Source organism: Chiloscyllium plagiosum, unplaced genomic scaffold (genome assembly GCF_037043375.1).
Source record: "Chiloscyllium plagiosum isolate Xiang-an unplaced genomic scaffold, Cpla_swu_hap1 HiC_scaffold_5, whole genome shotgun sequence".
Classification (NCBI taxonomy): Eukaryota; Metazoa; Chordata; class Chondrichthyes; order Orectolobiformes; family Hemiscylliidae; genus Chiloscyllium; species Chiloscyllium plagiosum.
This window is the reverse complement of record NW_028270143.1, coordinates 11844166-11869857: the sequence shown is the minus strand read 5'-3', so window position 1 is coordinate 11869857 and position 25692 is coordinate 11844166. Positions and strand designations below refer to the sequence as shown.

The 25692-nt window shown below is 43.0% G+C and overlaps 1 protein-coding gene across 1 annotated transcript in view; it reads right to left on the bottom strand.

Annotated features, from left to right (window-relative positions):
* The window catches only part of LOC148149877 (gasdermin-E-like), a 30355-nt gene extending 5089 nt beyond the window's left edge, over positions 1 to 25266 (bottom strand). Inside the window, exons 1-4 of the mRNA XM_087986884.1 lie at positions 25144 to 25266; positions 12632 to 12705; positions 5488 to 5549; positions 2347 to 2474 (exon numbers count right to left, since the gene is read on the bottom strand). Coding sequence (XP_087843010.1) covers positions 2347 to 2474; positions 5488 to 5549; positions 12632 to 12705; positions 25144 to 25266 — 387 coding nt within the window. The remainder of the gene's footprint in view (positions 1 to 2346; positions 2475 to 5487; positions 5550 to 12631; positions 12706 to 25143) is intronic.
* Between the last annotated feature and the right edge of the window lie 426 nt (positions 25267 to 25692).

The following is a 25692-nucleotide window of genomic DNA, read 5'->3' as shown; positions in this document are numbered from 1 at the left end:
CATTGTATCAAATGGGCAGACTAGAATTTGCCTTTACAAAGCCTTCACATCCAGCACTTTCAGGGGGAGACTTTACGAAATCGAAGAAAATGACTAACAATTATATTCTATAACCCAGAGCATTGCTCATGCAGTTCTCGCTGGTCAGTAAAACATGCACACTTGCTCCACTCTTCAGAAATAAACACGTTAAAAACACTTCAGATATTTGCTGTTATAAGTTATGGTTCTTGGTTAGTTTGCAGTCAATGTGATCTCCTGCCACTTGTGTTATTTGACAGAGTTCAGGCAGGCCACTAAAGCCTCAAGAGGAGTGGGATGTTGTCACACAGGATTGATGGCTGATGTCAGTTTTGCAAGAGCTCCACGAGAAAGAGGAATGTGCTAAGGAGGCAAAACTGGTTGGCACAAGAGACATGGGAAGGAATCACTTATCCCCTGCTCCTTCTTTGACTGACCAGCAGCCCACAGGAATAAACCTCGTGCGAGGCTCTGGTTTCAGGGCTGTCTTGGCACCCAATAAATTGGAGCAAGGATGGGATGGGCCTTCAATTGGGTGCAAATTATGAGTGGAAGGGAGCCAATGGCATGGCACGGCACGCTAATCCACTTGCCTGCTCACCCCCATGAATGGCTCATCATTCTTTTGGATTTTTCTATTTTAGTGAGCTGTGGTTACTCAATCCTAAAATATATTTCAGGTAAAAGTGGATTAAGCATTAACCTTCCACTTGCAAATGAAGATTTCTCTGCAATGTGATTCACCCAATAACCAATATACTCCAATCTTGCCCCTAACTCAGGTTACATCCAACATCTGAAAATCATTATCATTTCCAACCTTCTGTGGTGACTACGGGTTGCAGTTTACCAGTGAGACAGAAAATGGGTTTGGAGGCAAGCATGTGGCCATGCCAGTGCCTAACATAATCCTGCCTTAGAAACAAATTTCCCACAGGCAGAATTTCAAGGAGGAGGATAACCTGAAAAAGGTCAGGACCTCAAATAGTCTCTTTAATTCCATTGCACTCCCCAAGTCATTGAATTAACAGACCACAGCCATCCTGTAGACATACTTAATTTCTGCAACAGTGGCCTGCCAGCCATATTCACTGTTTATTTTAAGCATATTAGAAATCAGAGACCATTTACATCTTGTAGTACCTTTGATGTTCCATGCCTCATCAATATCATCCATCTATCTCATGCAGTGACATAGCCACTCACCCACAGTCTCTGGTCCTCCAATCGAAACTCCAGCCTGCACGGCCCGCACAAAGTCCCGAGTGGGACAGGCCTTACCAGGGGCCTCCAACATCACGCAGGCAGGAAAGACCCAGACATAGTCTAAGCTGGGATGCGTTAACAGGTCCCGATGTTCAAAGGAAACTTCAGCCCTGTATTTTTGACTACAACACAGTCAAATGGGTACCATGCTTTACCAAAATCTTCAAGGAGTACAATTCAATGAATATTCATCTATATAATTTAAAAAAATTCTCAGGCAGTAAGCACTTAAATAGAAATGATGGAAAAGTTCCAGCAAGTATGGGAGGAAGTTTAGCTCCTTTCAAATCCCAACAACATAAAAAAAAAGAGTTTTGAATAGGCCATTCTGCACCAATAACCAATTATGGCTGATCTTGTACCTGAATTCCAAATTCCTGCACCATCCCATATTCTGAAACTTCCATTAATACTTAATCCACTTTTACCTGAAATATATTTTAGGATTGAGTAACCACAGTTCACTAGGATAGAAAAATCCAAAAGAAAGTTGAGCCACTCATGGGGGTAAGCAGGCAAGTAGATTAACGTGCCATGCCACCCCTACTCCAATTTATTGGGACAGGGTAGCCCTGAAACCAGAAGTTAGCAGGAGGTTTAATCCTGTGGACTGCTGGTCAAAGAAGGAACAGGGGTAAGTGATTCCTTCCCAGGTCTCTTGTGCCAACCAGGAGTCCTCTCTTGTTTTGCCTCCTTAGCACATTGCTCTCAATTTGTCAATCAACTTGGCCCCCTGGCAACATCTCAGAGTTATCAGAGATTGGAAGCATCCATGGGTTCCCTTTCTCATGGAGCTCTTGCAAAACTGGTATCAGCTGGGAAAGCTCTGGCATTGCATCTCGTTGTATGGAAATGAAAAGAGGGGATCATCTAATTTGCAAGACCAATACATGAACAAAAACAAAACAAAATTTACTTCCATCATGGACAAACAATTGTTAGTGTTAGTTATTTCTTAGATATGCTTCTGGGTCATGTTCCACTACTTCAAACTATGTAAAATGATTACTGTATTTCACTGCAGATAAGGATGCCAGTCACCCAAAATATTATACTTACAACATTTTCAAGAAGGGTAATCACGTCTTCGTGGTACAAGAACTCACAGTAATATTTAAATAATTGCTGACATTTGTCCTCAGAAAGTTCACAGAATGGCTGCAGCTGTTGCTGAGCCTCTTCAATAGCTGTGAAGATATGGATGTCACTATCATCATCAATGTTAAATCAATTTGCATCAATATTTTGATTCCATTTGTAATTACCTAAACTTGTCTAGAAAACACTTAATATCAATAGTGAAATACAGTACCACTATTTCTTTGAACATATTTACCAAACTTATTGTTAAACGAATAACTGCATAGACTTCCCAAAGATCAGTCATTAATCTCTAGTTTTCATAATCAGACTACTTGAAATTTAATCGCAGGAATTCTAAGCAGAAGCAAATGAACTTCTCAATCAAATGGCATAAAGCATAAACAGGCAATAGAACACAAATTCCTATTTTCAATGAAACAAATTTGATGTTTAGCAAACGGACATGATTCACATTACACCAGGAAAGTGCTATCCAAGACCTTTAAAATTTTAAATGCTTTGATAAACTCCAACTCTTGGTTATCACACTGCTCCATTCCATCTAAGCTCTCACTATTTTATAACTAAAGGTAAAGTAACCACAGCCTTACCAGATGATAGGGCAATTCCCTCATCAGAGAGAAGGAGGACTGATGGTGATTTAACCGGAGGTCACCATACCTCACTGAATTGCAAACCAGTCATCCAGCAAATTAAACTAACTGACCCCCATTGTATAGCTACCTGGGAAAGCAACTATTAAAGCAGAAGATAATGTATAAATTAAACTGCATATACAGCTTGATTTCAATGAGATTTGTGAACAAACATTAATACCCGAATTAGGGTTTACACCATTGTTCAAGAATCCATCAATTGGATTGGTTTGTTGAATTAAAGGTAGACCAAGTAAAGTTTAAAACTCAATTTCAACTTGAAAGTACAGTTACTGATCCATTTTTGAGAGAATCTTCACTTCACCTCATACCAGTGAGAACAATCATCCTGGAAATGCCAGAGCTAATCAATACTATCATGGAGATAGAATTCCTAACTTATCCTGGCCAGGACAGGCTAGGTTTGTGGCTGCATGAGTTTAGAAAAGTAGGAAGCAACTTGATTTAAACTTGATTTAAACACAAGATTCTGAGGAGGCAACTTGATTTAAACACAAAAATACTAATCGTTTATTGTTCCACATTAGATTTGAGATTACAATTAGATCAATCATGATCATACTAAAATAGCTAAATGATCTACTCCTGTTCCTAGTTCAAATGTATATTTTTAAATGCCAAAGGTGAAGCCAGAAGTTACTTCCAAACCACACCACCAACATTTGGAATGTTTTCACAGTTTGTGGTCTCTGTAATACAGATAAAAATCCACAATATGGAAGTCTTTTTTTACCATCTGGAATCCAATTTGTCTTTCAGTCAGATAATGTGCTATTAATACCTATGTTGCCCAGGAAACTACCAGAAACCAGCTGGTTACTCACATCAGTAAATATTATTTTCAGTCATAAGCACATTTTTCTGTATAAACTGATATTATCCTCCCAGAAAAAAATACTAATCGTTTATTGTTCCACATTAGATTTGAAAGTTGTATAATAATGTAGCACACCACATATGGATTAATTGCATGCATATCACAAATATTAATAGGGGATTTACAACATTCCTATAGTTATCAATAGGAAGAAACTATAGTGGCTGGTTGAGAGGTTAATGCTGGTGTGTCTCCCTCTGAAACTGGCTTCTATGCTACTCTTATGAGTATTTGAATCAGGGGTTGGTCACTCAGCCCCTTGAGCCTGCTCCACACCATTTAATGTGACTATGGCTAATCTGATTGAAAGCTCAAATCCACATTCCCACCTATCCCAATTATCTTTCAACCCCTGGCTTAACTATGCTAGAATCTTCTTGTTCAGATGCTTTTGGTATTTTCTTTAGTGTGGAATGTTTGGTTTCATTTAGTGGGATCTTGTTCTAGACTGGTAGTGTCCATATCTCTGAGCAAGGAGGCGTGGGTTCAAGTTCCAACTACTCCAGAGATGTATGATAACATCTACAGCTTTACTGGATCTAGCTATTACAGAAAACAAAATTTAAGCACCAATAATACTTGAATTAATCCAAGAGTTTTCCATGAAAAAAAGATCAGTGCTTTGGGTATGATTATAAGTACAGTATTATTTTGCCAATATCTACTCAAAGCACCAAGACCCTGGAAATGATCAAGTTCTGGAAATGTCCAAGAAAGCGGATTAAGATATTGCCTGATCAGCTGTGTTTTTCCAGCTTCACACTCTTCAACTTATTGCTAAATGGAGACGAGAGTTTGAAGCTTTTCATTTTACACTCAGAACAATAATGCAGAAACAAATCTGAAATAAAAAGATACCACTGAGGAGTTGGTTGGGTCATTATTGGCATGGAAATGCAACAAGGACAGTTAACTGTCAATTTTTCTTCTCCAATCAGGCAGATGGATTCTGATTAGTCAGAGACTGTTGCTATTGGCTGTCTCCATGCACATTCTTTTTTTCCAAAGGTGTAGTGTATGCACTAATTACATTTGCCCACATGAAAAAAGGGTTCCGAGTACTTACATATGCAAGCTTCAAGCTCGTGCAAATGTATCACACTGTGATCCTGGCTGATTATCTAAAATGCTGAAAATGTGTTGCTGGAAAAGCGCAGCAGGTCAGGCAGCATCGAAGGAGCAGGAGAATTGATGTTTCTTAGCTTGCTGTACACACTTTCCTCATTCCTGAAGAAGGGCTTATGCCTGAAACGTCGATTCTCCTGCTCCTTCGATGCTGCCTGACCTGCTGCGCTTTTCCAGCAACACATTTTCAGCTCTGATCTCCAGCATCTGCAGTCCTCACTTTCTCCTAGATGATTATCTAAAATGGTTTTCCGGTGTAACTGTTAGCACAATCCAGATTATTAAATAAATGATTTATGATAACAGGATCACATCTAAATGGTACTTATATATTTAAGGTTTACAAGCATGAGCTACTTGAGCTGCCAGCTGTGAATGGTCAACAGAAGATATTACTTGATAGGGCCCACCAGTTGTTAGAATGCACAGCCAACACACCTCTTCTCACTCCATGTAATTCCGTTTCTTCAGGTCTATTACTTACATCCTCATTCTGATAACTGCAAAAGGAAAAGCTTCAACTTAAAGTCTCCTTTCAGCAAGATTTAAGTTCTGTACTACCAAAGATGAAGATAATTTGTTCAGATTCATTATTATACTAATCAAAAGGAGTTTTGTTTGTATGAGAGAGTGAGATTGTCAGCGGCTCCTTTAATTACGTGAAGCTAAATAGTGTTTGTACAGTGGAGGCAGGCCTCTGGCAAGTCCTAGGCAGGCCCTTGGTTGCAGCAGCGGTGGGGGGCAGACCTGTTGGGGAGGGTCCCCAAGGCAAGTCCCAGGCAGCCCCAAAATTGAGTCCCAGGCAGCAGCAGTGGAGGTGGGCCTGTAATAACAGCAGCAGTGGTGGAGGTCCTGGGAGGGGCCCCAAGGCAAGTCCCAGGCAGCAGCAGTGAGGTAGGCCCCAAGCAGCAACAGCTGAGGCAGGTCCGGGCGGGGTCCCAGAGACCAGCAGTGGGAGTGGGCCCAGGTCAGCAGCAACACTGCCTTGAGCTGGGTGAGGCCCAGGTTGCAGCTCCAAAAGTAGGCCCCAGACTTGAAATCTCTCACCTCCTTCTGCCTCCTCCTCTTCTTCTTCTTTCCTTCCTCTCTCTCTCTCGATGCAGGGCAGCTAATTCAGGGACAGTCCCCTTCAAGGAGGAGAGTCCTTGCACACCCGAGTGGCCAGTGACAAACACTGCCCTTCACATCAAAGGGCAGTGCTGTGTGATGAAAAAAAAAGTGAAGTGGAGGGTAGGGACTAAATCAAAATAGAGTTGGAGGGAAAAATAATGCACTCCACTCCCTGCGGCGCCTACCTCTCCCTGAACAACTCCAGGGTGTTGGTGGACACCGCGTGCTCATTCTCCAAGGACACCCGGGCCCTAACGTAACCACTGAAGAGGGGCAGGCACTCGGCCCTAACGACCCCCTCCACGGCCCGCTGGAGGGGGACGTTAGGGCCGACTGCCTGCCCACTCCTGTTTATTTAATTTTTCTTTCTCTTTTTCTTCTTCTTACACAAAGTGCACGAATCTTTATTCAATTTCCACCACCAGGAAGATAGGAAAACACTCGGGTGGCCAGTGACAACTCTCCTTTTTATTTTCTTTTTTCTTTATTTTTTTTTGTAGGAAATACACTCTTCTGTTTATTTATTTTTTATTTCTTTATTTTTTTTAAAATTTAACCCCCACACTACCACCTAAGAGCAGTAGTGCTTATTTTTTCCCCAGCACCCATGGTGTGTGTGTGTGCAGGTGTGAGACACAGTGAAAGACACAAAGTGCACGAATCTTTGTTCAATTTCTACCACCAGGAAGATAGGAAAACACCCGGGTGGCCAGTGACAAACACTGCCCTTCACATCAAAGGGCAGTGCTGTGTGATCAAAACAGTGAAGGGGAGGGTAGGGAATAAATCAAAATAGAGTTGGAGGGAGAAATGATGCACTCCACTCCCTGCGGCGCCCACCTCTCCCTGAACAACTCCAGGGTGTTGGTGGACACCGCGTGCTCCTTCTCCAAGGACACCCAGGCCCTAATGTAACCACTGAAGAGTGGCAGGCAATCGGCCCTAACGACCCCCTCTACGGCCCGCTGGAGGGGGTCGTTAGGGCCGACTACCTGCCCATTCCTGTTTATTTTTTTTTCTTGGCCAGCGTCTCAGAGTGGACAGAACCCCTGACCCTCCTGTTTATTTCCTTTTTTTCCAAAACCCCCACACTACCGCCTAACCGTGATAGTGCTTATTTTTCCCCCAGCACCCATGGTGTGTGTGTGCAGGTGTGAGACACAGTGAGAGACACAAAGTGCATGAATCTTTATTCAAACGCCTCTTTTTTTTTTGCACGAATCTTAATTCAAATTCCACCACCAGGAAGATAGGAAAACACCCGGGTGGCCAGTGATAAACACTGTCCTTCACATCAAAGGGCAGTGTTGTGTGATCAAAACAGTGAAGGGGAGGGTAGGGACTAAATCAAAATGGAGTTGGAGGGAGAAATGATGCACTCCACTCCCTGCGGCACCCACCTCTCCCTGAACAACTCCAGGATGTTGGTGGACACCGCTGGAGGGGGTCGTTAGGGCCGACTGCCTGCCCACTCCTGTTTATTTTTTTTTTATTTTTTTTTTCCCTGCGGCGCCCACCTCTAATGTCCCATTTATCTTTTTTTTTGTGCAGGTGTGAGACACAGTGGAAGACACAAAGTGCACGAATCTTTATTCAATTTCCACCACCAGGAAGATAGGAAAACACCCGGGTGGCCAGTGACAAGCACTGCCCTTCACATCAAGGGACAGTGCTGTGTGATCAAAAACAGTGAAGGGGAGGGTAGGGACTAAATCAAAATGGAGTTGGAGGGAGAAATGATGCACTCCACTCCCTGCGGCACCCACCTCTCCCTGAACAACTCCAGGGTGTTGGTGGACACCGCGTGCTCCTTCTCCAGGGACACCCAGGCCCTAATGTAACCACTGAAGAGTGGCAGGCAATCGGCCCTAACGACCCCCTCTACGGCCCGCTGGAGGGGGTCGTTAGGGCCGACTGCCTGCCCACTCCTGTTTATTTTTTTTTCTTGGCCAGCGTCTCAGAGTGGACAGAACCCCTGACCCTCCTGTTTATTTCCTTTTTTTCCAAAACCCCCACAATACCGCCTAACCGTGATAGTGCTTATTTTTCCCCCAGCACCCATGGTGTGTGTGTGCAGGTGTGAGACACAGTGAGAGACACAAAGTGCATGAATCTTTATTCAAACGCCTCTTTTGTTTTGCACGAATCTTAATTCAAATTCCACCACCAGGAAGATAGGAAAACACCCGGGTGGCCAGTGATAAACACTGTCCTTCACATCAAAGGGCAGTGCTGTGTGATCAAAACAGTGAAGGGGATGGTAGGGACTAAATCAAAATGGAGTTGGAGGGAGAAATGATGCACTCCACTCCCTGCGGCACCCACCTCTCCCTGAACAACTCCAGGGTGTTGGTGGACACCGCGTGCTCCTTCTCCAAGGACACCCAGGCACTAACGTAACCGCGGAAGAGGGGCAGGCAGTCGGCCCTAACGACCCCCTCCACGGCCCGCTGGAGGGGGTCGTTAGGGCCGACTGCCTGCACACTCCTGCTAATTTTTTTTTAATTTTTTTTCCCTGCGGCGCCCACCTCTAATGTCCCATTTATCTTTTTTTTTGTGCAGGTGTGAGACACAGTGGAAGAAACAAAGTGCACGAATCTTTATTCAATTTCCACCACCAAGAAGATAGGAAAACACCCGGGTGGCCAGTGACAAGCACTGCCCTTCACATCAAGGGACAGTGCTGTGTGATCAAAAACAGTGAAGGGGAGGGTAGGGACTAAATCAAATGGAGTTGGAGGGAGAAATGATGCACTCCACTCCCTGCGGCACCCACCTCTCCCTGAACAACTCCAGGGTGTTGGTGGACACCGCGTGCTCCTTCTCCAAGGACACCCAGGCCCTAACGTAACCACGGAAGAGGGGCAGGCAGTCGGCCCTAACGACCCCCTCCACGGCCCGCTGGAGGGGGTCGTTAGGGCCGACTGCCTGCCCACTCCTGTTTATTTTATTTTTTTTCTTTTTTTCTTTTATTTAAATTTAACCCCCACACTACCACCTAAGTGCGGTAGTGCTTATTTTATCCCCAGCACCCATGGTGTGTGTGTGCAGGTGTGAGACACAGTGAAAGACACAAAGTGCACCAATCTTTATTCAATTTCCACCACCAAGAAGATAGGAAAACACCCGGGTGGCCAGTGACAAGCACTGCCCTTCACATCAAAGGGCAGTGCTGTGTGATCAAAACAGTGAAGGGGAGGGTAGGGGCTAAATCAAAATAGAATTGGAGGGAGAAATAATGCACTCCACTCCCTGCGGCGCCCACCTCTCCCTGAACAACTCCAGGGTGTTGGTGGACACCGCGTGCTTCTTCTCCAAGGACACCCAGGCCCTAACGTAACCACGGAAGAGGGGCAGGCAGTCGGCCCTAACGACCCCCTCCACGGCCCGCTGGAGTGGGTCGTTAGGACCGACTGCCTGCCCACTCCTGTTTAATTTTTTTTTTTCTTTTTTTTTTGGGCAGTGACACTTCCCTTTTTTTAATTTTTTTTTTCTTTATTTTTTTTCTTTTTTTTTTCCCCCTTTAACCCCCACACTACCACCTAAGTGCGGTAGTGCTTATTTTATCCCCAGTACCCATGGTGTGTGTGTGCAGGTGTGAGACACAGTGAAAGACACAAAGTGCACGAATCTTTATTCAATTTCCACCACCAGGAAGATAGGAAAACACCCGGGTGGCCAGTGACAAGCACTGCCCTTCACATCAAAGGGCCGTGCTGTGTGATCAAACCAGTGAAGGGGAGGGTAGGGACTAAATCAAAATAGAGTTGGAGGGAGAAATGATGCACTCCACTCCCTGCGGCGCCCACCTCTCCCTGAACAACTCCAGGGTGTTGGTGGACACCGCGTGCTCCTTCTCCAAGGACACCCAGGCCCTAACGTAACCACGGAAGAGGGGCAGGCAGTCGGCCCTAATGACCCCCTCCACGGCCCGCTGGAGGGGGTCGTTAGGGCCGACTGCCTGCCCACTCCTGTTTATTTTTTTTTTATTTTTATATATTTTTTTTCTTTTTCTCTTCTTTTCTTTTTTAATTTTAACCCCCACACTACCACCTAAGTGCGGTAGTGCTTATTTTATCCCCAGCACCCATGGTGTGTGTGTGTGTGCAGGTGTGAGACACAGTGAGGTACTCCTGTTTATTTTCTTTTTTGTTTCTTTTTTTGTCTTTTTTTTTTATGGAAAACACCCGGGTGGCCAGTGACAAGCACTGCCCTTTACATCAGAGGGCAGTGCTGTGTGATCAAAACACTGAAGGGGAGGGTAGGGACTAAATCAAAATAGAGTTGGAGGGAGAAATGATGCACTCCACTCCCTGCGGCGCCCACCTCTCCCTGAACAACTCCAGGGTGTTGGTGGACACCGCGTGCTCCTTCTCCAAGGACACCCAGGCCCTAACGTAACCACGGAAGAGGGGCAGGCAGTCGGCCCTAACGACCCCCTCCACGGCCCGCTGGAGGGGGTCGTTAGGGCCGACTGCCTGCCCACTCCTGTTTATTTCTACCAGGTCGGGCTCCCTGATTGGACCAGAATAACAGCCCCAATCAGAGAATTCATATTCTATGATATCCACCTGGCTGACCTTGTTACAATCTCTACAGTTTGTGTACTCCCCCAGTACCGCATCTGCCCCTCTGCATGTTCCCAACATCTCTCAATGCGTTTGGACCTTTCCACATCAGCCTTCTCTGAATTGACCTATCAAAGGCCATGGCAGGGATGTTTCACATCTTCAAGAATGTTTTTAGGATATTGCTAAATACTTTCTACTGTCCTCTTCAGTGTCTCCTGGACTGACTATTTTCCAAACAGAGCAGTCATTTAGAGATTCTGTTATCAGGAACTGAACTACACGACCCTTACACTTGGACTGGTTTTACGTGATTTGTGCCTCAATGTTACACAATTCGATTTGGGAGACAATGCTGTTGACTGGATCAATTTTCTTGTCTGGGATTTGGAGGATCTTGTGAAGTAACCACTCATAATAATACTCCAGTGATTTGATGTGCCTGATAAAGTTGTCCAAGTCTCCAAACATATATAGCAGTGCAGGGATCAGTACTTAATGATTTGATTCCCTACAGTATGGAAACACGACCTTCGGCCAAACCAGTCCACACCGACCCTCTAAAGAGTAACCCACCCAGGGCCATTTCCCTCTGACTAATGCACCCAACACCATGGGCAATTTAACGTGGCCAATTCATCTGACCTGCACAACTTTGGATTGTGGGGGGAAACCCATGCAGACACAGGCGAATGTGCAAACTGCACAGTCACCAGAGGCAGGAATCGAAACTGGGTCCCTGGTGCTGTGAGGCAGCAGCGCTAACCACTGAGCCACCATGCTGCTTAATCTTGGGTTTAGGATCTTGATCCTCAAATATACATTTTCTCAGTCAGTAAAACTCTGGCACAATGGAGTCAAACAGTGTGGCACTGGAAAAGCACAGTTGGTTAGGCAGCATCCGAGGCAGCATTCGCCCTTCATCAGGAATGTAGGGATGTGGAAGGGGGCTGAGATATAAATAGGAGGATGGGGTGGGGTGGAGGGGTAGCTGGGAAGGCAATAGGTAGATGTGGGTGGAGGGGGTGATAGGTTGGAAGGGATAGGTAGGAAGGAAGATGGACAAGCAGGACAGTTCAAGAGAGCGGTGCTGAGTTCGAGGGTTGGATTTGGGATGAGGTGGGGGGAGGGGAGACAAGGAAATAGGTGAAATGGTTGGAGGATCGCAAGGTGGAACGTAAGGCGCTCTTCCCCTAGTCGTTAGGTGGCCTGGATTTGGCGGTGGAGGAGGCCAGGACCTGCATGTCCTTGGCAAGTGAGAGGGGGGTGTTGAAGTGGTGTTTGGATTTGCAGGGAAATCTCTGCTGGATGTGGAAAGAACCTGTGGGGTCTTGGAAAGAGGTGAGGGGGGAGGTGTGGGTGCAAGTTTTAACCTCTTGCAGAGGAAATGGAAGGTGCCGGAAGTGGAGGGTGGGTTGGTGGAGGCGAGGACCTAACAAGGAAGTCACGGAGGAAATGGTCTCTACGGAATGCACATGGGGTGGGGAGGGAAATATATCTCTGGTAGTGGGTTCTGACTGTAGTTGGCAGAAAGATAATGCGTTGCGGCTCCCTAATTACTTGGCAGCTGAATGGTTCATTGCAACATTGAGTTATTCATGTTCATTATCAAATCTCATGATTTGAACCCCTATCATATTTAATATGATAGACCTCCTGGCAAGGATTTGCATAAATGATTCTCATACAGGGATGCAAATGTGTTGTATCACTACAATTTAATTCTGGTTAGGAAATAAAAGTGAGTTAGGTTATACGTCGGATGGAGCTGTCTTTTATCTTTACTCACCACACATTATAGACATGGCACAAAGCTGGACAACTGCTGGGGAAACAACACACTGAGTAGGCACATTATAATGATATAATTGAATGGTGTGATATGTGATCTCCAAGCTCTGCACCATGCAAAATGCCATGTTGAAACTAAAATGAGAGTCACCTCTTCCTCAAAAACTAATGATTCAGCATCAAAAATCTGCAGATTATAATAACATGTTAATTATTATTAATGTTAAGATGCATAGTTTGATTAACTACCTTGAACACATTATAAAGAGAGACCAATAGGAAACTGGGTCATAGAGAGACATTGGATATTTGTGATGTTGCATTGCGTAAATAAATCTGACATTAAGTAAAAAATATTAGTGCCTGGTGTCTTACTTCATTATCTGACTTCAGAATGAATTAATAAGGTAGCAGAGGATAGTTGCTTAATTGTGCAGTTTAGAAACTTAAGAACATTTTTATCAGACTCTAATGATTTCCCTTTTTTTGTAAGCATTTCTTTGTGTTACAGAAGACAGCATTCTGTGAGAATATAAATGTTCAAGGCACATTTCATTCCAGGTTATTACTTTTGGCTGCTTCAAAATATTAATTACACTCAATTCTGCTTAGAAATAGATGTAGGATTAATTGCAAAGTTTTCGACAGGTCACTTAGGCCAGTTAAAGGTCATTGAACTTCTCTTCAAAGGAGACAGATGAAGTCTGGCAGTTTGTGAATACGTCAGGGAGCGAGAGAGAAGACTCCCTGTCTGGTGCTTTCATTCTGTACCTCTGGGAAGATAGCTGAACTACACACAGATTCTGTGCAGGGAATTCAATAAGGATTCCCAAGAGCTGTTGGATTATCTCTGTGCTGTTCGAATTCAGGCAGAGTTTTTGGAGTTAGCAAGCAGCAATATGTCAAGTACTGGAAGCTGTGGGGTCTCAGAAGAATCTGTGTGCCATGAATAGTCCTGTACAGCTGAAAATAGAGGTTTAAAAGCCACAAGTGCTACTTACTCAGTGCAGCTGTAAAAATGAGATCTCAGGGTGATATTTCCTGAATCCAAATTTTATGGTCAGTGGATAACTGATGTAATGATGTGGACATGAGTTATGTACTTATTGAGCAGAAAGTAAGAAATGGATTTGGAATCGCTGCTGTCTCTCCACAGATGCTGGAGACCACCTACATTTTTCGAACAATTGTTGTTTTTGTCTAGGAATAGACAAGTCTTTTTTCGAATGGGAGGTAGTCTCTAGTGGGGTATCAGAAGGATCAGTGCTAGAATCCCAACTACTCACAATATACAACAATCAGTTAAATGAAGGAACTAAATGAAATATCTCCAAAGTGGCAGATGACAAAAAGCTGAGTGGGAGAGGGAGGTGCGCGGAGGATGCAGAGATGCTTCAGCGGTGTTTTGGGCAAGCTGAAAGGACAGGCAAATGCAGTATGATGTGGATAAATGTGAGGGTATCCATTTTGGTAACAAAAAACAGGAAGGCAACTATTATCTGAATGGTCATAAGCTGAGAGAGGGGAATGTGCAACAAGACCTGTGTAATACATCAGTCAATTAAGGTGCAGCAGGCAAGAGGATTGAAGTACATGACAGGAGTGTTTTGTTGCAATTATACAGACCACTGATGACACCACACCTGGAATAGTGTGTGCAGTTTTGCTCTCCTTATCTGAGAAAGAATGTTCTGATTATACAGGGAGTACAGCGAAGATTTACCAGACTGATTCCTCAAATAGCAAGAATGATGAATGAGGAGACATTGAGTTGGTTAAGATTATATTCACTGGGTTCAGACGAATGAGGGGAGATTGCATAGAAACCTACAAAATTCTAACAGGGATTAGACAAGGTGAATGCAGGAAAGATTTTCCCAATGGTGAGAGAATGCAGGACCAAGGGTCACAGTGTATAAATATAGGGTACACCATTTAGGATTGAGAGGAGGAGAAATTTCTTCACTCAGAAAGTGGTAAGCCTGTGGAATTTGTCACCACAGGAAGTTGAGGCCAAAACATTGTATGATTTCAGGAAGGAGTTGGATATAGCACTTGGGCCTAAAGGCATCAAAAAATGTTGGGAAAAGGCAAAAACAGGCTATAGAGTTGGATGATCAGCCATGATCATCATGAGTGGTGGAGCAGTAACAAAGGGCTAAATAGCCTACTCCAGCTCATATTTTCTGTGTTTCTATGGATTCCATACAAGCTGAACATTTGAATCTGAATTAGGTTTATTGTCACACGTACTCACATGAGTACAGTGAAAAGTTTACAAGTTGCCACTTACGGCGTCATCTTAGATACAAAGGTACCTAGGTACAGAGTCTTAGTTTCAAGGAAAATAAGGAAAACAAAATTAAAAAGTTAAACATTGCAGTCCTTTTCACTAAAAAGTAGAAAAACAAAGAAACAGTTAATAGTTCAACACCACATTCCATAAATGCCTGGCTATGCTGGGCTCACAATCCTCACAAGGGCTCAACTTTGCCCCCACCTGCACCCCAGGCTGCCTGCTCCTGCTCTTGCCTCTGACCACCCCAGGCCACCTGATTCTGCTAATGCTGCCTTCAATCATCGTTGCCGCCTGTTCGGGCTGCCCATATCTGAGAGACACAAAATGGCTAACAGTTAAGCTGTCCCTCTAGCCATGCAGAAAATAGCTGACAAGTGGTCAAACAGAATGAAAATTCTGATCCAGCATTTAAGTGAGATCATGAGTTGACACAATGGTATTTTTGAACAGGGATTATTCCAAGGTAAAGAGAGTCTTGCACAAAACAACAGCTGTAAAAGGTTTGTTAGAGACAGTTTGAAGATTTGTAACATTGAAGGGAAACACAAGTGAACGAATGGGTTTATGGTTCCTAAAAATCTAGAGGATCAAACAACTGCATTAAATTATATAACAGTGATTGACTCCAGTCTCCCTAACGAAAGGATATTGTCCTATTAGGCGAAAAGAATTAGTTAGGACAAGGGGTGTAAATCTCATCCCAGAAGACAGCATGCAGTCAGCCTAGGTCACAGTATGGCTGCGAAAACAATGAGTAACAGCATTTTGCAGTAGTTAGTTGTTTCTACGAAATTATTCACAATATTAAGGAATAGGTTCTAGTCAAAGATTCTTCGGATAATCAGAGATATATATTAACATGATTATAAATACACAGATATAACAATACAAAGATCACGAAAGCCATTGGGGAAAAGATGCAAATATAGATGTGAGTGTTAACTGGTCTCAGATGACTTTCCCTTTATCATTAAAGGAACACTTAGTGCACACTGAGAAACAAATTGCTCACAACTCATTAGCTAAAGAATGCTAACAGGAGGGGTAGATATAAAAACTGTACATACAACTAAATTTCTGATAGAACTAGTAGTATGAATCGTATAGCACTTAGTAAGAACCAATTATCTTTTGTATCTTTTATAATTAGGACAGTGGGAAATATAAGAGGAGTAATACATTTGATGGAGATAGCAAATGAATATAATGAATAACAGAATTCAAGCAGTCCTTAGAGATAAGCATGTCTGGGACATGTCCGAAGGAGTATAGCTAATAACTTTAAAATGCAAATTAATAGATGCATTGAAAGATCTCAAGACCTGGTGATTACAATGTCTGTTGAACATCATGAGATTACAGGGAATTTAGGGCTGTCCATCAGAATATGACTGAGTACTATTGACAAAGTACTTCACAGGATTGGATGTTTAGCATAAGGGGAAGGGCACGGTAACCATGTTGTATGTGATTAGTGTAAGAGAAAATGTATTTTAAAAACTATGTCTTATTGGGAAAATCAGAGCATCATTGACTTCTCTTCCGGTCTTAGCCAAAGACTACAGGAATAATTGTAGCCTCACATAGAGGCCAGATGTGAGAGTGGTCTTTGGCTCTCTCCCTGCATGATCCTGTGACTGCTTGAATAAAGACTGCCATGTGCCTGAATTCTGCCTGCCTCCTGCATCTTTGTCCCAGTAGGGGTTTTCTTTCCTTTCCCTCAGAAAAGATGATGTGATGAAGAAAAAAAGAGAAAAGAAGAAAAGGAGATATAAGGATGCGGGCAGCCTGCTTTTGGGGAGTGGATGGGCTTCGGTGTCAGAACGCTGCCTACCCTGCTGCGGCCATCCTGGCAAGTGAGAACATAAACTCAGTACTTTTAAAATTTATATGTATAAAATTAAATCCCAGTGAATTTTAAGCATTTTAATTGCTTTCCTAACCTGAATGCTGCTTTTAATGACCTGCTAATCTGCATTCCTAGAATCCTTTGATCTTCTACCACATTCAGTTTCTTATTTTCTAAAGTATAGGTGGTAACAGGACATGAGGAAAAACATAACACGTTGGGTGAAGTCACTATGGATTGGTCAAAGCTGTTAGAATGTTTGAGGTTATTGGTATGGGTTAGGGTTCGCCATGAGGTGGATGATTGCGCCATATTCTGGTCTGTCCTTCTCAAAGGCTCAGTTTGTGTCTCTCCCCAAAATTTGGCTTTGAGAGATTAGGGGTTTGAGTTTTTTTTTCATACTTACTTGAGAAATTAATGGGGATGTTGTGGTAGGATTAGCTGGTTGACAACACAGTGTTTCACATTATGAGTCCTTCCATGGCTAACAAGTGCTGGAGTGAGACTTAAACCCAGAAAGCCAAGGTCAATGGCAGGGGTACAATCTATAGAAACACAAGATGACCACTGTTTTGGGGGTAACACCATATCGCGGATTGAAGTTGGTTAAAGGAATAGGAATACATGAATCATTTTTGTGTTGGCATGATATGACTAATCAGATTTTTTGAAAATCCAGAGATTAGAAGATGGCCCTAAAAGGAGCAATTGAGTACTCATACCCTATGTTCCTCAAAGATGACCTCATTGAAATGACTAAAACGTTTTAAGAGCCTCTGTAGGTAAATGCTCAGGAACATTTCCTTTAGCCAGAAGTCTAGAACCAGGTGGGGCCCATGTATCAAAATAAGGAATTGGATAATTCACACTGAGATAAAACATTTCTTCATTCAAACTGTTGTAAACCTTTGGATGCTCATTTGAGTACATCAAAGACTACAGATAATCGATTTTTGGATACTAAGGGAACCAATGGATAAGGGGATGATGTGGGATGATAGCAATGACATAGGAGATCAGTCCATCATAACCCCCCTAGCTGCTCTGGCCCCTGCCACCTAACTTGGTATCAGTTGCACATATGAATATTGAATTAAGATCCTAAATCCAGATTCGGATAACAGTAGTCCCAGCTCTGACCTTTGTGGAAGACCACTTTCTACCTTTGCAGTTTATGGCTTGGTAGCTTTATCCTGAAGCTAGAGCACATCAGCACGGATATCAGATCAGATAGAACTGGAAACTAAGTGAAGACATTGCCACAGAAATCTAGACCTCGACACATAGTGTAAATAGTTAATAAATGTTTATCAGTGTGGTGTCCAGTCCTCATCTTTCAATGGCTCCTCTAACTTGCCTGTGATATTAATATATCTTCTTCCAAGTACCATTACTTTACTCTGTTTTCTACATTTTTCCATTTGGATTTTGAACCTCGTATCAGCGGAAATTAAGCAGCTTCTTTTTCCCATACAAAATTAAACTTCCTGAGGGCTGCTGTACCTGTAATCAGCCAGTTCCATGAAATTCCATCAGCTTTCTGATTGGAGGTTCATAGATGGTTAAGAGCTTTGCAAACCCCGAGCCACATGACATTAAAAGTATTAACTTCTGCCATTCCCTTTTCACCTTTTAATGATCACTTGGGACTACAGATTTAAGAGGGAATTTACTGATGTTGGTGCTGTTGAAATTCAGTATTGGGGTAGGTTTTCTCTTGTATGAGGTGGTCATTATGACAATTATGTGGCAGGAATATTGCTTAACAACCCAAGACCAAGTACATCCAGGTTCTCTTGAAGGTTGCATGGGCTGATCCATTTGCTCTCTTGATTCCCCTATGTTAGTTCACAACAAAAATGGCATAAAACCTCCGGGAAAACTAACTCTCCTTGAATTTGTTTTAAAAAGGACAAGAGCATATAACAAGTCTATTTGATACTGACCTGGAAAGAGCAGATGTGTGATGGAGTAAGCAGAAAATGAGCTTAGGCTAGATGCTGGGTGGAAGGTTCAGCTCAAGCTGGAGTCGTTGCAGCTGCTCTAAGTTTAGCCTAACACGGCTACTGGAAAAATTGGAGGACTCAAAGTCGATTTAACTTTGGAAGGAAATAAATCTCTGCAGGTACACACTCTCAACTTTTAAAATAAATGTGCAAGTGCTTTTTAATCATTGTCACATTGCAATACATGAAAAGTTTTAAGACTTTGATATAATACCATAGTTTCATGTACACTTTATTAACAATATTAGCGGACATAAATACATGTAGGTTTCTGATAGTTTTTCACCCAATCCTACCTTAGTGGCACAGTAAAAGCAAAGTCCAATTTGGGTCACTGGTTTGTTGCTGTAACAATTTAGTGTAGAATGGTTTCACTCAGGACAAGGGCCTCTGCCATTGGAGATGCTGTCATACAACATCACCCAGGTCAGCTGGGACACTTCACCTGACGAAGGAGCAGTGCTCCAAATACTTGTGATTTTAAATAAACCTGTTGGACTATAGCCTAGTATAGTGTGACTTCTGAATTTGTCCCCCCCAGTCCAACATCAGCATCTCCACATCATATTAATTTTGAAGCAAAGTATAGAGCATAACATGCAAACATTATACAATTTATCATTTCTATGTCTTTATTTGGGGGGTTTTGTTAAGCAGGAGTGTATGCTGACTTGGTGACTGATGGACAGCCTCACAAAACCACATCATGGATTCATTAGAACCTTTCATCTACCATGTAATGTAGAACGTATCCATTCTGAGTAGTCTCATTTGTGTGGTTTGCCTGCCTCGTAGAATATCTATCCATCATTGAAGGTGTTGACACCCCATCAGTCAACTCTGACCACACTAAGGTGGTGTGGAAATCCACTGTGGCTGGAGGACACTCATATGGATGAAATATTGAGGCAATGGTTTGGCGGTTACTTCCAGATTGTGTGGAGTTATTGCCAATATCCTATGGTATGGCCATGTTACCAGTCAATACAGGAACTTTAGCGGAGTATGTGCACTATGAACTATCAACTTGCTGAAACCAGGATGTAGGTGAAAAGCTGATGGCCCAGAATGTCTGGCTGACAGGTATTTCTCATCAAATAAGTAGGTTCAGACAGGAAGCACATTTCTCTGAATCACTTTGCAAAGTACAGGTGTGTAACGTTTTAGTGTAGCACCAACTTGTTCAGGGTTGGGAGCAATAAGACATGCTGTCTGGGCAACAGCTCTTTTTTGCTGTATAGTCTCCTCAGTGGACTTTTGAGTCCATTCCGACTAGACTTGGTCACCACAGCCTTTATGTGGTGTATGGGGTGGTTTCCAGACATTGAAGAATAAAAATCCAATGATCCTCCACTAGCCCAAGGAAGGAAGATTGTGCGGTCTTTAAGATAGGCAAAGGCAGGTGTTGAATAGTCTCTTTTCTGTGCCCACCAGCGCTAATACCAGATGAACCAACGTGGACACCCAGGAAGGTTGGTGATCCCATATTAGCCATGCTTTTTGTGGATGAGCTTTAAACCCAGCCTTCCGGAGTGACTGCAGTCATTCCTTCGCGAGGATTAAGTGTTGGAGGCAGTCTTCACTGGTTTTGAGGAGGGGGTGGCCCATCAAAGTAACCAGGAGAGCCGATAAATTTACGTTAAATTGGATGGGTGTTAACAATCTGGTGGCAAGCTTAACTTGGTGTATCTCTGGCCTTCAAAGGTAAAAGCAAACTTAAACTGGTTCTTCTTGTTTCACTGAATATATTTCAAAGAACATTTCATAGAGTCATAGAGATGTACAGCATGGAAACAGGCCCTTCGGTCCAACCCGTCCATGCCGACCAGATATCCCAACCCAATCTAGTCCTACCTGCCAGCGCCCGGCTCAAATCCTTCCAAACCCTTCCTATTCATATACCCATCCAAATGCCTTTCAAATGTTGGAATTGTACCAGGCTCCACCACTTCCTCTGGCAGCTCATTCCATACATTTCACCAGAGATCATGATATAGTGGCAGTGTAAAAAACCTGGAATAATAATCTAGTCTAATAGCAACATTGCACAGTTTACCATCATTTAAAAAATCTGGTTCAGTAATACCCTTCAGGAACTACTGTCCTTACCTTGTCTGGCCTACAGGTGACTCCAGACCCACAGCAATATGATTGACAAGTGCCCCCCCTCCCAGGTAATAAATGCTAGTCTAGTGAGCAACATCTGCATCTAATGCATATATTTGAAAAACATTGGTCAATGACTACTTTTTTAACACAGTGCTCCCTACTAAGTCCAAGACCGGGAGCAGCCCATTCAGCTGTGCACCTGCTCCATTATTCTATATAACCAATAATAACTGGCGAATTGAAGATTTCAAAGCCTTTACCCACACTGCCTCCGTAACCCCTTACCATTGGTGATCAGAGATCTACTAATCTCTTACTTTAACTATACACACAGACTGGGCTTCCACAGTCCTTTGTATTAGAGAATTCCAAAGATTCACAACTCAGTGACTTAAAAAGAACATTCTCTTCATCTCAGTCCTAGATGTCATCACTCATTAAATTCTGTCTTCTGGTTCCTTCTCAACACCTTACCTGTCTATCCTTAAATATCTTTGTGAATACACAAAGTAAGTGTGTTTGAAACAATTTGTAAATGTCATGGTTAGGAGTAGTAGGCCTTAGAGAATATTGTAAACAACATTTTGATTATATTAAACAAATGAGATGAATTACGTTGTCATAATATTGATACTTTGAGCACAAACTCATTTGTCCCCCTAATTCCCTTGTGAAAAAAAACTATATAATTATTTTCATTTCAAATTTTCCTGACTCCCCTTCCAAATATACCATCAGGCGAAACACAACTTCTCCAAAGCCTGAATTTGAGATATCTTTATCAGGTTGAATCAATCATATTAACTCTTTAAAACCGTTGAGCAATGAAATTGCTTAATTTTCCGCCAGCAATCATCATCACATGGACACTCATACTGAGCGTTTAAGAATTCATTCTTAGCATAAAGCAGGACAGGTATCAGTGGGGGAGCACTTTGGGGCCAGCGACCATAATTCTATTAGTTTTAAGATGGTGGTGCAAAGGATAGGCTTGATCTAAAAGTTGAAGTTCTAAATTGGAGGAAGGCCAATTTTTACAGTATTACACAAACTTTTTGGGGGCAGATGATTGCAGGTAAAGGGATGGCTGGAAAATGGGAAGCCTTCAAAAATAAGATAACGAGAATCCAGAGACAGTATATTCCTGTTAGGGTGAATGGCAAAGCTGGTTGGTATAGGGAATGCTGGATGACTAGAGAAGTTGAGGTTTTTAGTTAAGAAACAGAAGAAAGCATATGACAGGTATAGACAGTAAAGATTGAGTGAATCTTGAGAAGAGTATAAAGGCAGTAGGAGTACACTTAAGAGGGAAATCAGGACGGCAAAAAGGGATACGAGATTGCTTTGGCAAAGGAATTCTATAAATACATTAAAGGCACAAAGGTAGCAAGAGAGAGAATAGGGCCTCTCAAAGATCAGCAAGGCAGCCGACATGTGGAACCGCAGGAGACTGGGGAGATATTAAATGAGTAGTTTGCATCAGTGTTTACTGTGGAGAAGGACATGGAAGATACAGAATGTGAGGAAATAGACAGTGACATCTTGAAAAATGTCCATATTACAGAGGAGGTAATGCTGGGTGTCTTAAAATACATATAGGTGGAAAAATCCCTGGGACCTGATCAGGTTTACTCTGAAACTCTGGGAAGTTAGGGGAGTGATTGAGGTGGTTGAAGACTGGAGGTTGCTATCATGGTGCCACTATTTAACAAAGGTAAAGAAAAGCCATGGAACTATAAGCAGGTGAGCCTGACATTGGTGGTGGCTAAGTTGTTGCAGGGAATCCTGAGGGACTGGATTTGCGTGTATTTGGAAAGTCAAGGACTGATCAGGGATAGTCAACATTGCTTTGTGCGTGGGAAATCATGTCTCACAAACTTGACTGAGTGTTTTGAAGATGTAACGAAGTGGATTAATGAGGGCCGAACAGTGGACGGTGATCTGTAAGGACTTCAGCAAGCCGTTCGACAAGGTTCCTCATTGTAGAATGGTTAGCAAGGTGAGGTCTCATAGAATATAGGGAGAACTAGCCATTTGGATACAGAACTTGCTCGAAGGTAGTGGAGGCCTGTGACCAGTGGTGTGGCACAAGGATTGGTGCTGGGTCCCCTGCTTCTCGTCAATTATATGAAGGATTTGGATGTGAACATAGGAGGTATAGTTAGTACGTTTGCAGGTGACACAAAAATTGGAGGTGCAGTGAACAGTGAAGAAGGTTATCTCAGTGTACTGAAGAAGGGCTCATGCCCGAAACGTCGATTCTCCTGCTCCTTGGATGCTGCCTGACCTGCTGCGCTTTTCCAGCAACACATTTTCAGCTATCTCAGTGTACAATGGGATCTTGATCAGATGGGTCAATGGGCTGAGAGGTAGCAGATGGAGTTGAGTTTAGATAAAAGTGACATGCTGCATTTTGGAAAGGCAAATCAGTGACTTCTATACTTAATGGAGAATGTTGCTGAACAAAGAGACTTTGCAGGTTCATAGGTCCTTGGAAGTGGAGTCACAGGTGGATAGGATAGTGAAGAAGGCATTTGATATGCTTTCCTTTATTGGTCAGAGCATTGAGTATAGGAGTTGAGAGGGCATGTTGCAGCTGTACAGGACATAGGTTAAGCCATTTTTGGAACATTGTGTGCAATTTTGGTCTCCCTCCCATCAGAAGGATGTTGTGAAACTTGCAAGAGTTCAGAAAAGATTTACAATGATGTTGCCAGGGTTGGAGGATTTGGGCGATAGGAGGAGACTGAATAGACTGTGACTGGCACATCAGAGGCTGAGAGGTGACCTTATTGAGGTTTATAAAATCATGAGGGGCATGGATAGGAAAAATAGACAAGGTCTTTTCCCTGGGGTCAGGGAGTACAGAACTAGAGGGCATTGGTTTAGGGTGAGAGGGGAAAGATATAAAATGGACCCAAGGGCCAACTTTTTGTTTACACAGAAGGTGGTGCATGTATGGAATGAGCTGCCAGAGGAAGTGGTGGACGCTAGTACAATTACAGCATTTAAAAGGGATCCGCATGGGTATATGAAAAGGGTTTCAAGGGATATGGATGAAATGCTAGCAAGTGGAACTAGATTGGGTTAAGATATCTGATCAGTGTGGACGAGTTGAACCGAAGGGTCTATGTTTGTGCTATACATCTCTATGACATGGGCATCGCTGGCTGGCGAGCATTTATAGCCCATTCCTGATTGCCCTTGAGAGCTTTGCTCTTTGATGTTCTGGTCAGTGACATCCTTTTAGTGACACCTCCTCCAAAATGAGGAAGTCAGATCCATTAGTGCTGCTTTCTGTTTCTCAACTTGTGAAGGCTTGAATTCAGACGAGAGATGTAATTTTAATAACGTTAAAAATGTCAGAAATATCCTGATAGGAACAGAAGTCCATCTCTAGTAAACATTTAACTTTGCATTTCATATAAACTTCTTCACCTCCCTACTTCCAAGATTTATATGGCAGGCAAGGCACTTTTGTGTTAGAATATTTTCACAACACAAGAATAGTTTATTTTCAAATAGAACATATAATCTGAAACATAGCAGCAGGTTAGCCATTACACAATTGTACAAGAGAATCCAATACATTCATTCAACTCCAACGGATGACGTGAAACTGCAAAAAAGCCTCGTGGTTCACTAATGACCTTTAAGGAAGGAAATCTGTTATCAGCGCCTGGTCTGGCCTACATGTGATTCACGATCTACAGTAATGTCATCGACTTTTAATTACGCTCTGAAATGGGCTTGGAAGTCACTTATACTGCTTAGCAGTTGATATTAAAAAAAAAGGAACCAGACAGACAACCTGGCATTGACTAAAGCACCAAAAATGACAATTTCAAACACAGCCCTGTTGATCCTACAAAGTCTTCCTTTCTAATATTTCGGGGCTCGTCACAAAATTGGGTGATCTGACTACCAGTGTAGTTAATCAATAGCTTGACATAGTCACACTCACTGAATCACACAGATTACACCATCATCATTCTGTGGTATATCCTGTTGCAGGCTGCACAGTGGTATGCAGTAAGGAGGGTGTTGCCCTCGGAGTCCTCAACATTGACTCCGGACTTCATGAAGTCTGATGACGCCAGAACAAACATAGGTGAGGAAAGTTCTGAGTGTTACTGCATTCCATTACACATTCCAGCCCTTCCCGGTCGATAAATCCTTCTCTGTGCTGAACATCTCTTGGAGGAAGCACTGAGGGTTGGAAGAGCACAGAATGTACTATGGGTGTGGGCCTTCAAATTCCATCATCAAGAGCGGCACCACAACTGACCAGCTGGTCAAGTCCTACTGGACATAGTTGCTAGGTTGGATCTGAGGCAGGTGGTGAGTGAACAACATACTTACCTTATCCTCACCAAACTGCTTGCGACAGATGCATTTGTCCATAATTGTACTGAAAAGAGAGACGGCTGCACAGTCCTTGTGGCGATGAAGTCCTAGCTTTACATTCAGAATATCCTCAATCATATTGGGATGCACTATTGTCATATTAAATGGGACTTTGAATACGTATAGTCACATGGGGAGGTGATGGCCTAATGCCATTATCACTAGACCATTAACTCAAGAGACCTAGGTAATAGAGTCATAGAAATGTACAGCATGGAAACAGACCCTTCGGGCCAACCCGTCCATGCTGACCAGATATCATAACCCAATCTAGCCCCACCTGCCAGCACCTGGCCCATATCCCTCCAAATCCTTCCTATTCATATACCCATCCAAATGCCTCTTAAATGGTGCAATTGTACCAGCCTTCACCACTTCCTCTGGCAGCTCATTCCATACACGTACCTCCCTCTGTGAAAAAGTTTCCCCTTAGGTCTCTTTTATATCTTGCTCCTCTCACCCTAAACCTATGCCCTCTAGTTCTGGACTCCCCGAACCCAGGGA